The 13,588-nt window shown below is 35.4% G+C and overlaps 1 protein-coding gene across 5 annotated transcripts in view; it reads right to left on the bottom strand.

Moving 5' to 3' along the window:
• LOC141441300 (long-chain-fatty-acid--CoA ligase 1) overlaps positions 1-13,588 on the bottom strand; it is a 77,271-nt gene that overhangs the window by 16,289 nt on the left and 47,394 nt on the right. For 4 of the 5 annotated variants that reach the window (XM_074105986.1, XM_074105987.1, XM_074105985.1 and 1 more), the window contains one exon: positions 11,456-11,610. In XM_074105986.1, coding sequence (XP_073962087.1) covers positions 11,456-11,610 — 155 coding nt within the window. Of the gene's footprint in view, positions 1-9,009; positions 9,376-11,455; positions 11,611-13,588 lie in introns of those variants that run through there. The other variant, XM_074105989.1, reaches the window with a different exon arrangement.

Genomic DNA, 13,588 nt, shown 5'->3' with positions numbered 1-13,588 from the left:
CAATTTATGTAAGCTTCTAATGCATTGTGACGCAGGAAAGAACAACCGTTTACGAAATAAATACGAATAGCAATTAGTTACAATAACAGTATGTTTTACCTATATATCATGTTTTGCAAATATCATGTTTTGCGAATATGATGTTTTGCGAATATCATGTTTTGCGAATATCATGTTTTGCGAATATCGTGTTTTGCGAATATCATGTTTTGCGAATATCATGTTCAGCGACGGAAGGATTAGATGATTGTTTATACGAGGACAAAGTTAAATAGTATATCTGTACAAACAACGGAAGATTTCACCCAAGCAGAAGCTTAATTTGAGTCATCTAAAAGTAACTAGCAAGATTTGCTAGGACAAACAAACTTGTAATAAACGTAAGTAAGAAATGTATTAATATTCGAGTGGCTATAATGGCTAGAGTCAACGACGTGCAGTTAAACTTTTATTACTCGTAGGTACCGTGACAATTTTCCTAAGCTATATGTAGCTTTTATTTTGGCTTAATATTTATTTACTTATTTTACTTCAAATCTCCCAGAAGATATTCTGATAAGGCTTATAAACTCTTCAAAGTCAAAGTCAAAGTCAAAATATCTTTATTCAATTTAGGCTATAACAAGCACTTATGAATGTCCAAAAAAACTGCCACCGGTTCGAAAAAACCTCTGTTGAGAAGAATCCGGCAAGAAACTCAACGAGGTATATTTTTTTAAACAGATTTACAATATTATTAAATGATATCTATCTATACATCACAAGTATTTAACAAAACTTTATTTTTTAACACAGTAGGTTCGCTATTTGAAGGGATCGCTAATGTGGATCGGAATTATTTCCAAATATCCCTCTCCATGATATAGTCATTAACTTTATATACGTCTTAGATATTAATGTTTTCTTGACAATAGATTTGAATTTTGTATTCGTTTCGTTTGTAATATTTTTTGGAATTTTATTATAAAAACGTATGCCAATTTCCCAGAAACGACTTTTTGGTTTTAGCCAGTCTGTAAGATGGAACTTTAAGCTTCCTTGTGTTTGTAGTATGAAGCCTTTGGCTTATAGATGTTAGTGGGGAAATCACATATGTTCTCCCTTACATACATGATTATTTCAAAAACATAAAGCGATGGCAGGGTTAGGATACCTGTTTCTTTAAAAAAAGATCTTAATGATTCACGCGTCTTCAAATTATAAATTGCTCTAATTGCTCTCTTTTGTAAATAAAATAAAATAAGGCCGTACGAAATAATGCTATTAAAGTAAGCAAAATACACCAACCGTGCCGTCGCCACATCGGTTAGCTGCCGTATTTTCCAAACTGCAAAAGCAGCAGAGCTCAATCTACCCGCGATTGCTGTGACGTGAGGTCCCCACTGTAGTTTAGAATCGAGAGTTATTCCTAAAAATACTGTTGATTTTACAAACTCAATAGTTTGACCATTTAACTTTATATGAGAAACTGAATTCGAGTAAGATGAATTTAGTAACGGTAATTTAGTACATTTGCTTTTCTTAGGATTTAGTAACAAAATATTGGCAGCAAACCACCATGCGGATATCACGGACAGGGAATGAAGTCGGTATCTTTTCTACTAACCTTGAACAGTAAAGACGTGTCGTCAGCAAACTTAACTATACCCGACTTTTGGCTTACCATATAAGTTAGGTCATTTACATAAATAAGATACAGGAATCGGGCAAGAATGGATCCTTGAGGCACTCCCATTTCGACCACAGATCCCTCCGATAACGTTCCGTTAATCGCTACCTTTTGTTTTCTTTGTGTGAGGTAAGATTTAATGAGTTCTAAAGCGAGGCCACGAATGCCATAAAAATTTAACTTACAAATTAAAGTATCATGATCCACATAATCAAAAGCTTTCGAAAGGTCGCAGAATACACCTATAGCGTCATGTGAATCCTCCCAAGCTTGCAATATGAATTAAACTAAACTATGACCCGCGTCTGTAGTAGACCTGCCTTTTGTGAATCCGAACTGCTGTGGATGCATGATTTTATGGGTATTAAAATGCAAGATCATTTGCGTCAGCATTATTTTTCAAATATTTTGCTAAACGCTGATAGGATGGACACAGGACGATAATCAGAGGGATTATCTTTATCACCTGATTTAAAAATAGGAACTACTTGACTTTATTTCATCAAATCTGGAAATACGCCTTAATCTATACAGCTATTCAAAATAAAAGCTAAAGTTAGAGCAATGACATCTAAAACGGAACGTAGAACCTTAACTGAAACACCCCACAAATCTTTCGTTTTTTTTTACTTTCAATAATCTATTTGTGTTCTATTCCTTATATCAAACTATTTAAGGAAAGTACTGTAAATCCAAATAATCTTACCTGAATTTTCACATGAAAATATATCTTTATTATCTGCAGTATGCGTACATGTAATAGCAATAAAATGGCATTTATGAGCCTTTCGGAACATATCATGATTATTTCATAATGCAGCAAAAGTTTAGTAGCGACATTAAAAACTATGTTTCACTTCATGAGTCGCCTAATAGAGTTTTCTTTATTTCAATATTATTAATATGTACAATTAACAATACTTTGTATGTTATTAATATGGTCTCTCGGTCTATAAATCTTTCATACCAAATCATTAAATAAGTGAATTAAATGTGTTTTTTTGAGCACATCAGAAAGTACCTACTAGAAGTTCTAGAAACAAAGATAAAAGTGTCAGTATAAAAATTCCGCTGCACAAAATGTGAGCAACGTCAGGCGGTGTGATTTTGGATCTACTATGCAAGGTTAAGAGGAAATTGGTCTCACGGTGCCAAGTTAAAAAATGTGCCGACGTTAGTGGCCGGATATTTATAGCGAGCGCGGTGACACGATGGTCCGTCTGTTTTATTTCTGGAAACGTAAAGTTCTGACCACTTAGATTAATAGAGTTATATATAATTAACGTAACCTTGAATATCAATATGAGAAAATTTTGAAAATATATTAACGTATTAATAGAACAAGCCGTGGTAGCATAGTGTTTGACCCCTGGCTTCTCAAGCAGAGGCCTTGGGTTAAAACCCAAGCTCGTATCAATAAGTTTTTCAAAATTTACGTGCGGAATCTGCACAGACCTGCGAAGCAATTCAATGCCGTATGTGAAGTTCTCAATCCACACTGAGAGCGTGTAGGAACTATAGCCCAAGCCTTCTCACTCTAAGAGGATGCGTGTGCCTAGCAGGCAGGATATATTATCATAATTATTAAAATAGAACGGACCCAGTTTATAGGAACTGTACTTAATGGCAAACGAGCAAGTGGGTCTCCTGATGGTAAGAGATCACCACCGCCCATAAACATCTGCAACACAGGGTATTGCAGACGCGTTGCCAACCTAGAGGCCTAAGATGGGATACCTCACGTGCCAGTAATTTCACCGGCTGTCTTACTCTCCACGCCGAAACACAACAATGCAAGCACTGCTGCTTCACGGCAGGATTAGCGAGCAAGATGGTGGTAGCAATCCGGGCGGACCTTGCACAAGGTCCTACCACCTGCGGACTGCAAATAGAACGGACCCAGTTTATAGGAACTGTACTTAATAATTAAAACATTTAAGGTACCCCACATAAAAAATACATGATAGCTTTACTAATAGGACACCATGGTGACAAGGGTGATAATAGTTGCGATATGGTATATTTATTTTTAAAGTGATTTTTTAATTTTCAGACAGAATTTTAAGTCTTGATCGAATGAGTTCAAGCATTTATATATTCTACTAATATTATAAGTGCAAAAGTTGGTAAGTAGGTATGCTCGTTTGTTTGTTACCTAATCTCATCATCATGTCTAAACCGCTGAACCGATTTAGTTGAAATTCGGTATACAGATAGTATGAGTCCTGGGGAAGGACGTAGGATAGTTTTTATTTCGAAAAACCGCATAGTTCCTACGGGATAGCGATAAACGACTATTAACAAAAAATATCTCAAAAACAGGAAATTCTGGAGAAGGGCGTTTCCAAGAAGAATGTGCCGTTCTTTCTTGGCAACTAAGAATGATTTATCTCAGAAATACTTGACATTATAACAGGTTTGGCACAAGTCCTAGTTCCGCATTACACGGTATTGACTGTTACCACGGCCCTATCTTCCAGACATTATTGCTTTTTAAAGAATGTATGATTAATTCTATACAAATTGAAAATATTGTTAACGCTCAAATTACTTAATGCACACTCTACATGATATAGTTTATCTGTAAGAAATAAAACATAGTTATAATACTACGACTATGACTATGTTATATAAATAAATCATTCATTCATTCATAATGAAATTAATGCTAGATCATAATTTGTGTAAGACCCGTAGAAGGTAGCGAAATAAGCCATTGAAGATTTTATTTACCATTGACATTGTGTGCCTTATACCTGAGTACTATTGTAGACAAAAGGAAATTGTTATTTCATACTAACGAAAGCAAGTATTTTATCCACGTGTGAGTTGCAATATCGGGATAAAAAGAAGAATATTTGTTATTTCACTTATCTAGTTATTAAAAAGCAAATCCCGTTTTAGTGTGAATCATACACGCAAACTTACCAGTTTTTGTCCAAGACTACATCCACACAGAATTCAAATTTGTGTTCTCTTTCAATTAATAAAGCAAAAAAACTGGGAAAGGCTCACATGAAAGCACAGATTATTCAAAAATTTCACCCCTACTTCATCCTTTTCGGGGTTTATTTGACAAAATTGCTGATATGCATAATTCTTTATTGTTAAATTACACTCGAAGTTTCAAAATTTACAAAGTTTACGGTATAATACTCCACCTCTCTTTTCGCTCATTTTGGTGATGATTTCCGGCACAAAACTATTTCATGTCCTTCCTAAATCCTAAATTGTTTCGAGGATATAGCTTGAAGAAGTAATAGTCAGACACACAGACGAGGTTAACTTTCGCATTTATTATATAAGTACCTGGGCGACCGAGCTTTGCTCGGGCTAAAACTCGATAATAAGCGGTTTCTCTGAGATAAGACCAGCTAAATCGATTTGTCGTCCCCGAAAACCCCCACACACCAAATTTCATCGAAATCATTGGAGCCGTTTCACAGATTCTCATTATATATTTATACTTATATATACAAGAATTGCTCGTTTAAATGTATTAGATATATAGATAGATAGATTATATTAGTACAGATATAAGCTCATGCTCATGACACATGTCATTCATCGATACCAAACGAGAAGCAAATTGGCAAAGAATCTATCGTCACGCGACAACGGAAATTCTTCAACGCGAAGCCCTAACAATGCACAAAGTGACGATTAAAAAAATCGTTACTTGCGACATAGCAACGCGCGAGTTAAATTCATTGTTGACAGTAACCGCCCTTTTTACATAACAGCAATTCGACAACTATTTGGTTTTGCTTAGCCTTTATATTTACTTAGGCACTACTTGTGTTAATGTTGTCAACGATAATCAGAATTAAAATACATGTACTTTATAAAGACAATACTTGCGACTTCGTTCGCGTAAATCATTTTGGTCTGACAGTTGAATTAAATTTTCAGGATTTTATTAAATTCACATGAGAATATCCCAACAAATATCTTGTTATTCATTTACTGCATTTCAAGAGCACCATGCCCAATATCATATTTTTAAACTTAGCGGGTATGATTTCAGAATTTTTCACGAGTTCATTCCAAATATTAAGTAAGTAAGCTCAAGCTAGTGATACATGTTATTCATCGATAATGAATGAAAGAAAAGCAAATAGGCAAAGAATGTCCCGTGCAGTATCACCGGAAATTGATTTATTGTCATTTGGTGCAAATGGAAAATGGACAACTCGAAATTATACCACAGAATAACTAATAGTACAAGTACAGAAGGCACGATTCTTATGCCTAAACGTCACTTTTGTACGGCAGTGAAGCTTCTGTAGTTACTTTTACTACTTATTATTACTTATTCTGTGCTATAATTTCGAGTTGTCCATTTTCCATTTGCACCAAATGACAGTAAATCCGGAATTTAAAGCCCTAACATTTCAAAAGGTGACGAATAAAAAATTTGTTTGCTGGGACATGGCAACGCGAGAGTACAATTTATTGTTGACAGCTACCGCCCTTTTTGCATAACAGCGATTCGACAACTATTTGGCTACTCGTTGTTTATGTAAGAGTATTGATTGTTAGCCTTTATTTATACGTGTTGCTTGTGATAATGATAAAATTGTCAACAATAATCAGAATTAGACCATATTTAATATCGCATGAATTGCCGATGGTTACATTGTAGCTTGTGAATATGACCGTGATCTTATCCAACGTTCGCATAAAATTATTTACCTATAGTTTCGACTTCATTTGATGTGACTCAAAAGAATGGCATCGGGAAATATCTTGATTTAGCCTAACTCATGTGACTGCATCATATTTGGTTGAATGTTTAGATAAATGCTTCCAACGCGCTAACAATTCAAGGCACATGCCAATACTACGAAATAATGGAATGAACTGGATCGCTCGTAATTTATTATGGATGAGATTTAGTTTCTGAATGAGACATGTTTATTGCTATACTCGAGTTTGTATTACTTACTAGCCATTGCCCGTGACTCCGTCCGCGTAGAATTCGTTTATCGCTATCCCGCGGAAACTGTGCAATTTCCCGGGATAAAAACTATCCTATGTTCTTCCCTGGGGCTCAAACTATGTGTACACTAAATTTCACCTAAATCAGTTCAACGGTTTTGACGTGACGAACAAACAAACCAACCAACAAACAAAAGTACAAACATTCGCATTTATAATTTAAGTGGGATTTCACCATACAAACGATTACATTATTGCTAGTTATTATAAGCTAATAATAAAAATAATGATGTTTTTAGAATCGTTTATATAATTTTAATGACTTTGTTTCAACAAATGTTGTTTTCAATTTGTCTTGTGACTTTCTTGGACACTTTGCCAAAAATGAGTCCGTTCAATAAAAAATAAATAGTGCTGTTTTCTACTGCAAAAATATGGGTAACTAGGTGATACTGACTTAATTAACCTGTGATAAATAAGCAGTATGTCAAAGTATGCCAAAAACAAGTTTGAACACAGTAGCAACCCTTATGATCACAAAGTAGACTGAGGAATTTACAGGTGGATGTTAATGTTGTGTAGACCGTGCCCCTTATTCCTGCTTGTCTACTAAGTACTGTCTCTTGGTAAGAGTCAAATGGAGTGATACCCCAACTCACTGTACAAACGCAGAAACCAGTACGAAGTTTACACAGACTAATATTTGGAGCTCACTAAAGGTAATCACTACATCCCGTAACAGGTGTCTTCAAATTATCCCGGAATGGGTACGGCCACGAGCGTTAATTTGGGACCCATTTCGTGAAAAAAATCCTATCATACAAAATAACAGATATTCGATCTTATGTGGGTACCAAATTAACGCTCGTGTCTGTACTTTGGCAGATGATTCAAGCTTGACTGAACACCTTTGTTTTTCAGTTTTTTTTAATAATTTGAAAAATATTCAAACAGACTTAACTTTAATCAAAAAATCTGGTAAAATACTTTATAGAAAGTCATTCGATTTAAAGTGTATTAGGACCAACATTTCTAGGAATTTCGTACATTACAAATTTTGATTTTCGCAGTTTTGTCTTTAGGAATATCGTGCTTAGTCATTTTGATTTTCGAAGTTGTGCTACGGAGCCAGTCAAACTACCCCAATAACCAGCTGAAATATTCTGAAAAAATTTGAAGACACCCCATATTTCGAAAGCATAACTCGTGCTTAAAAGCTATTTTACTCTGGCCTCGACTACGAACCCTCGCCAGCGGCTCGGCTGAGTATAAGTAACCCGTTAAAATGACACGTTTTGTACACTTGTTGTACATTCCACTATTTTGAATGATTTCGTTTTCTTTTTTTTATTCGACTGGATCGCAAACGAGCAAGTGTATCTTCTGATGGTAAGAGATCACCATCGCCCATAAACATCTGCAACACCAGGGGTATTGCCAACCTAGAGGCCTAAGATGGGATACCTCAAGTGCCAGTAATTTCACCGGCTGTCTTAATCTCCACGCAGAAACACAACAGTGCAAGCAGTTGTTTCTTTGAAAGATTAAAACAAGTCTTCTTTACGAACCATTTAAAATGCATTAGCATATGTTTAACTCTCCCGTTAAATTGATATCAAATGTAGGTTTAAAATAAATCTAAATACTCTATTATACTTATATTCATCGTTAAAAAAAAACATGACGTGAGCAGATTAAGCACTGACTGCAATGACATAGTATTAGAAGTTACATAATGTTTTGTTTACGTTATGTCACCCTACTTTCATTAAAATTTAAATCAATTGCAATATAAAACTACGAGCTGCATTTTTGCACAATACATCAACTTCCTAATAAAACGCGGGTCACGTTATATAGATCACAAGTTTTCAAAACTGAACGGAACGCCCTTCAAGAATGTATAGATTGTCCTTGTGGTGGTTTCAAGAGAGGACTATGTTCTAAAAGAATAACATTGAGAAAATACCACGGGAAAATACTGTGTTACAAATTAAAATATCGTCATATAAATCGTCATATGAAAAATCTAGAATATATCTATTTAATTATAGGTAGACTGGTCGCACTAACACATTTCTACTTGCAACATTAACAACTAGGGATCTAAATGTTTCTTATCTAGATATATTATTTATCATTGCCAACTCTTCTAATGAGTAACATACAAAGTAGCGATGATGACATTACACCTACATTGCGTCAATATGGTCAACTGCTTCGCAAGCAATCAATTTAAATTACTAGCTTATACTTCTATGGGAGTCAGCCGCTCTGATTTGTAGGAAACTTATTATAATTTGAAAAAAAATTAAAGCTAAATTTGGAAAATAAGGTATTATTTTTAAAGTTGATAAATATTCCATACATTTGTTTCTTTTTTACACAGAAAAACTTACTTTAATAGTGTCGGATTGATCAGCGAGGTTGATGGGAGGCCGAATGTGCGCGACCCCGGCACAACACGCGCAGCACGCCATCCTTGCTATTTGTTCTTAGCACACAAATTGCACCGAGCCTATCAGGCAAACTATTACAACACTATATTGCGCAATCAACACTGTCTTTTAGACGCGACAAAGCTTATTCGTGACATTTTCACTTTAAACTTTACAAAAAAAATAGTTCAAAGTCCGTTTGCTGGAGTTTTGGTTAAAGCTGAACCAAGATTGGCTCTCGAGGTGCACGGTAACTTCCTATCACTTTCGTTGGAGATACATTGACAGAAGAGCAGCTAGCAGGGCTGTTCGTGGTACAATGAGTTAAAAATACCGCTCGAAGACGCGCTCTGCCAAGTCCAGAGCGGCCGCTTGGATTAGGGCAACTTGAGCTTCGATACCGCATATGAAGGAGTTCCCTTTCGTCACCATTATATTTATAATTTAATCCGTTTTAAATAGAACGTGGTGCCGACATAATAGTTGTCATGTTATAAATAAAATAGTATTTGTCACACTCACATAAAATTTGTATTTTAATGGCTGATACTTTGCTAAGAGATGTCTTTACAAATATTCAGGGAAATAATATTTAATGTATAATCGCATTTACGAAAGCATAATCAAGGGCGAATAATGTAAAATGTTGTCAGAAAATGCCTGTAACGCGGCTGTAACTATAAATGAGAATGATATTCTTAACCAACAAAGCGATTTAACACCTGCCTCCCTAAAAATAATTGAGATATCATCGAAAGTGCCAAATTTGACGAGAGTTTGATTGACTTTTTCGAACATTATTATTGCTGCAATGCTTACACAATTTCCATGAAGCACCGGGACATTAAAAATGAAAAAGAATTAAGATACAAATGAATCCCTATTAACTTGAGAACGACTTCACCGCTTATATCCACTTCTTTAAAGTTTTCTATTACCTTGTAGAAGGCTCTGACGGAAAATAATAAGAATTAGAAAATGTAAGAACTTAACGACTAACTATGCAAAGTTTTCTAACGTAACCTTAACCCGTTAAATAACAACCACTAGGATCGGAGGCATGAAATTTGGCGCGGGTTTTTCTATGCGACGATAACGAAGTTTACTGTGTAATTTATGGGAATTTCCAGAAGGTTTTTACGAAATCTCAGAATTTAAATACAAATGCTAGGCCTAATTGTTTACGCCTACGAAAGGCTAGTAAAATATGGAATAATAGTAAGCTCTACGTTTTACTTTAGGTGCAGCAGGAGAAATATAAACGTTAGTTAGTACTAAATAATAAATATTGTGGTAAAAAGTACTATAATTTCTTTTAGTGATTTATTTATTACTTTTCTTTATTGGTTTGGAAATATAATATATTATATTACCGAAAAAATATTCGAAGCCCTAACACCAAAAAAATATCAGTAACGAGTTTAAACTCTGACACTATGTGTGTGGCGCGATAAAACGTTGCTCTCAAACGTATCTCTGAGATACAACGAAAGAATTGTGGTCCACATTAAAAAAATATATATATTATCTAAACTGAATCAACAACAAAGTGGTCGGTTGAGCGCCAATGTAACGTACCACTGAATCTGGTGGTATGTAGATATTGGAACTTACAACACCATATTTCTGCAACATTAATCTAGTATGCACGTTTAATTTTTCCGAACTACCTATAATTTATCTGGGTACGACGGGTTCTTAATCACCTCTACCTATGGCCTAGGGACATACACGGTATCTAATATGCAAATTATCGCACGCGCATTGCTGGTTAATGAAAATCGGGATACTGCACTATCCAGAACCGATCGACCGACCATTAATGTTCCGAAAGAGTGAACTACTTTGAGTATGTTGGTACGTTATTACTGGGAGCAAATAGCGACTAGATACAAATATATGGCTCACATTGCAAATACATCGACATAATTAAATTTAACAACGTTTTCCTTGATTTGACTTGTGTGGTGAATAGTTTGATAAGTCTGTGGTGAGGGAGCGCCAAAGTTCGCATACCTACTCTTCGCTAATCATACCGTAATTGTTGTCCGAATCATCATTTGTCATTTTTTTTTCCCACTGAAACCTTAAATTTGTCTGAAATTTTTAAATTGTCTTCCTATAGAAAACTATAGGTTAGGTTAAGTTTGTTTTATAACAATTCTGAACAATTATTGGATTCAGAGAAAAAAGAGTTATGACAAACGACCATTCTGACAAACATTACATTCGAACTTTCAATAAGTATGCGAGCCCTGTGGTGAATATAAGATTTTACAAAAACACGTTATATAACTAAACTTGCTAGTAGTACGAGCTTGTAGTTATTCATGCGATAATCAAGTGACTCCCTTTTCACGTTTGCTTCCCTAGTTATTGAAATAAAAACGTCACCACTGTAACTTACCGGTTCAAGTAGGCTCTGTTCATGCAGCGTGACGAGAGGCTTCTCGGGCTTGGGTCGGGTGCTCAGGTAGAAGGCGGAAGCTGCCGCGACGCCGGTGAGCGCGAGCGCTCCCGCCGACCCTCCTACCATCCATAGGTACTGGTCAATTTCGCTCACTGCGGAAAAAGTAATCATTGGTATTAAGGATTTACTTAAGTAATAAAGGTTGATTATTGGTGGCATATTAGTTAGTAACCCACCCAGGGGGTTGGTATAACAAGAAATGTCTGATATCGTAAGGATCTGTCGCATGAGCCCAAGGGGATATGTTTATCTTTATCCTCGAAGAGGAGAGGAGCCTTGTTATGAGTAATATGTATATACGATTTGTAAGTCGAATTAATAAGTGAATTTGTAAGGCGATGTGTAAGTTGTAAGTGGGAAGTGATAAAAACCAGGGCCAAGCTGAAAATCTGTACCGGATAGTTTAGTGATTTACCTCACAGAAACTTAAGACTAACTATAATTCATACAATAATTAATTATCATTTTGATAAGTAATAGTAATTCTAACTGTAATCCATACTAATATTATAAATGCTAAAGTGTGTGTGTGTGTGTGTGTGTTTGTATGTTTGTCCGTATTTCACGTCGAAACAGAGCGACGGATCGATGTGATTTTTGGCATAGAGATAGTTTATGGGCCAGAGAGTGACATAGGCAACATTTTGTCCCGGGAAAATGCACAGTTCCCGAAGGAACAGCGCGCGATAACCGAATTCCACGCGGGCGAAGCCGCGCGCAAAAGCTTGTATTAAATAAAATAGAATCATTTTTTTCTCATTAATCGTATGCCTACTCGTAGAACTCGTAGTTATACTCTACGACAATTGCTAAATTATTTATTAATCTAGACAAGGCATCCATTACCTACACTAATTTACCTTGCTTCTCCAAAGTAAAAAAAAACTTAAATTAAGTTTAAAAATTAATATAGTTTATGGTTATGCACCTCAGCAAAGTAATACCTGAATCTTCATTATTTAAGTTAGCAAATAAATGATATTATTTAACAACTAAAGTGTTTTCATAGTATATTGCTTAGCGAGATTAATGAAAAATGACAGTATCTACATGATGTCCGGAAAAAGGAAAAAGTCGATGTCATGCAGAGAGCAGACTGTCTGTCTGATTAATAACCCGTTAAAACCAAATAAGGTGATACTTTAATGACAGACTCCATTAAAACATTACAAAAGGCAAGACTGGTAGGACTAGTGCCTTCGATAACGACCACCTGCCAACGACCTTCGATGTCAATCACTGCCTGACTAATGAAAATTGACTGTCTCTTTAAAACCTTCTTAAACTTTGTAAAAGTATTGGAAATAAAAACCCCTTCCAAGGTAACACTGGAAACGATTTTTAGTGATAGCGAACTCTCATCCGTAGGTACAAAGGACGAAGTTTTAGAACGTTAAAAGTAAATGGAACTGAAAAAAATCCTACTAATCCCGCACTAATATTATAAATACGATAGTTTGTAAGTCTGTTTGTTTGTTTTTTTGTTGGTTTATTTGTTTGTTACTTCATCACGTTTATGCTGAGCGGGGACCAGTTTACCGCCATGTATGTGTTTTATTTGTTCTATGTTTGTTTTTATGGCGTTAAATAAATGTATTTTCTTTCTTTCTTTCTTTTCTTTCTTTTAAACGACTAAACCGATTTAATTGAAATTCGGAATACAGATAGTTTGAATCCCGGAAAAGGACATTGGAATCGTTTTATCCAGGAAAATTGCATAGTTCCCGCGGTATAGCGATAAACGAATTTTACGTGGACGGAGACGCGGGTAACGGCTTGTATATTATAAAATTCTTCTTTAATACATAATGGTTGAACGACTTTCTTACTAAAATAAACAAAGTAACATAAAGAAAGTCTTTGCAAAATCATCTAAGGTACCCTTTAAAATATCATCTTAGATAATTTACACGCTCTTTGTTAAGTATAATCCACGCAAATAAGGAAATGTCAATAAGACAACTTTCATGCGGCCGAGCAGTAGTTCCTGAACTATAAACTGCGCAGTCTAGCCAGTTTAGAAAGTGGAAACTGGGGGGCTCGTGCGCCGCTGCGCCGGCGTCGCATTAA

Source organism: Choristoneura fumiferana, chromosome 23 (genome assembly GCF_025370935.1).
Source record: "Choristoneura fumiferana chromosome 23, NRCan_CFum_1, whole genome shotgun sequence".
Taxonomy (NCBI): domain Eukaryota; kingdom Metazoa; phylum Arthropoda; class Insecta; order Lepidoptera; family Tortricidae; genus Choristoneura; species Choristoneura fumiferana.
Note: the sequence above shows the minus strand (reverse complement) of the source record. Positions and strands in the feature narration are given on the sequence as shown.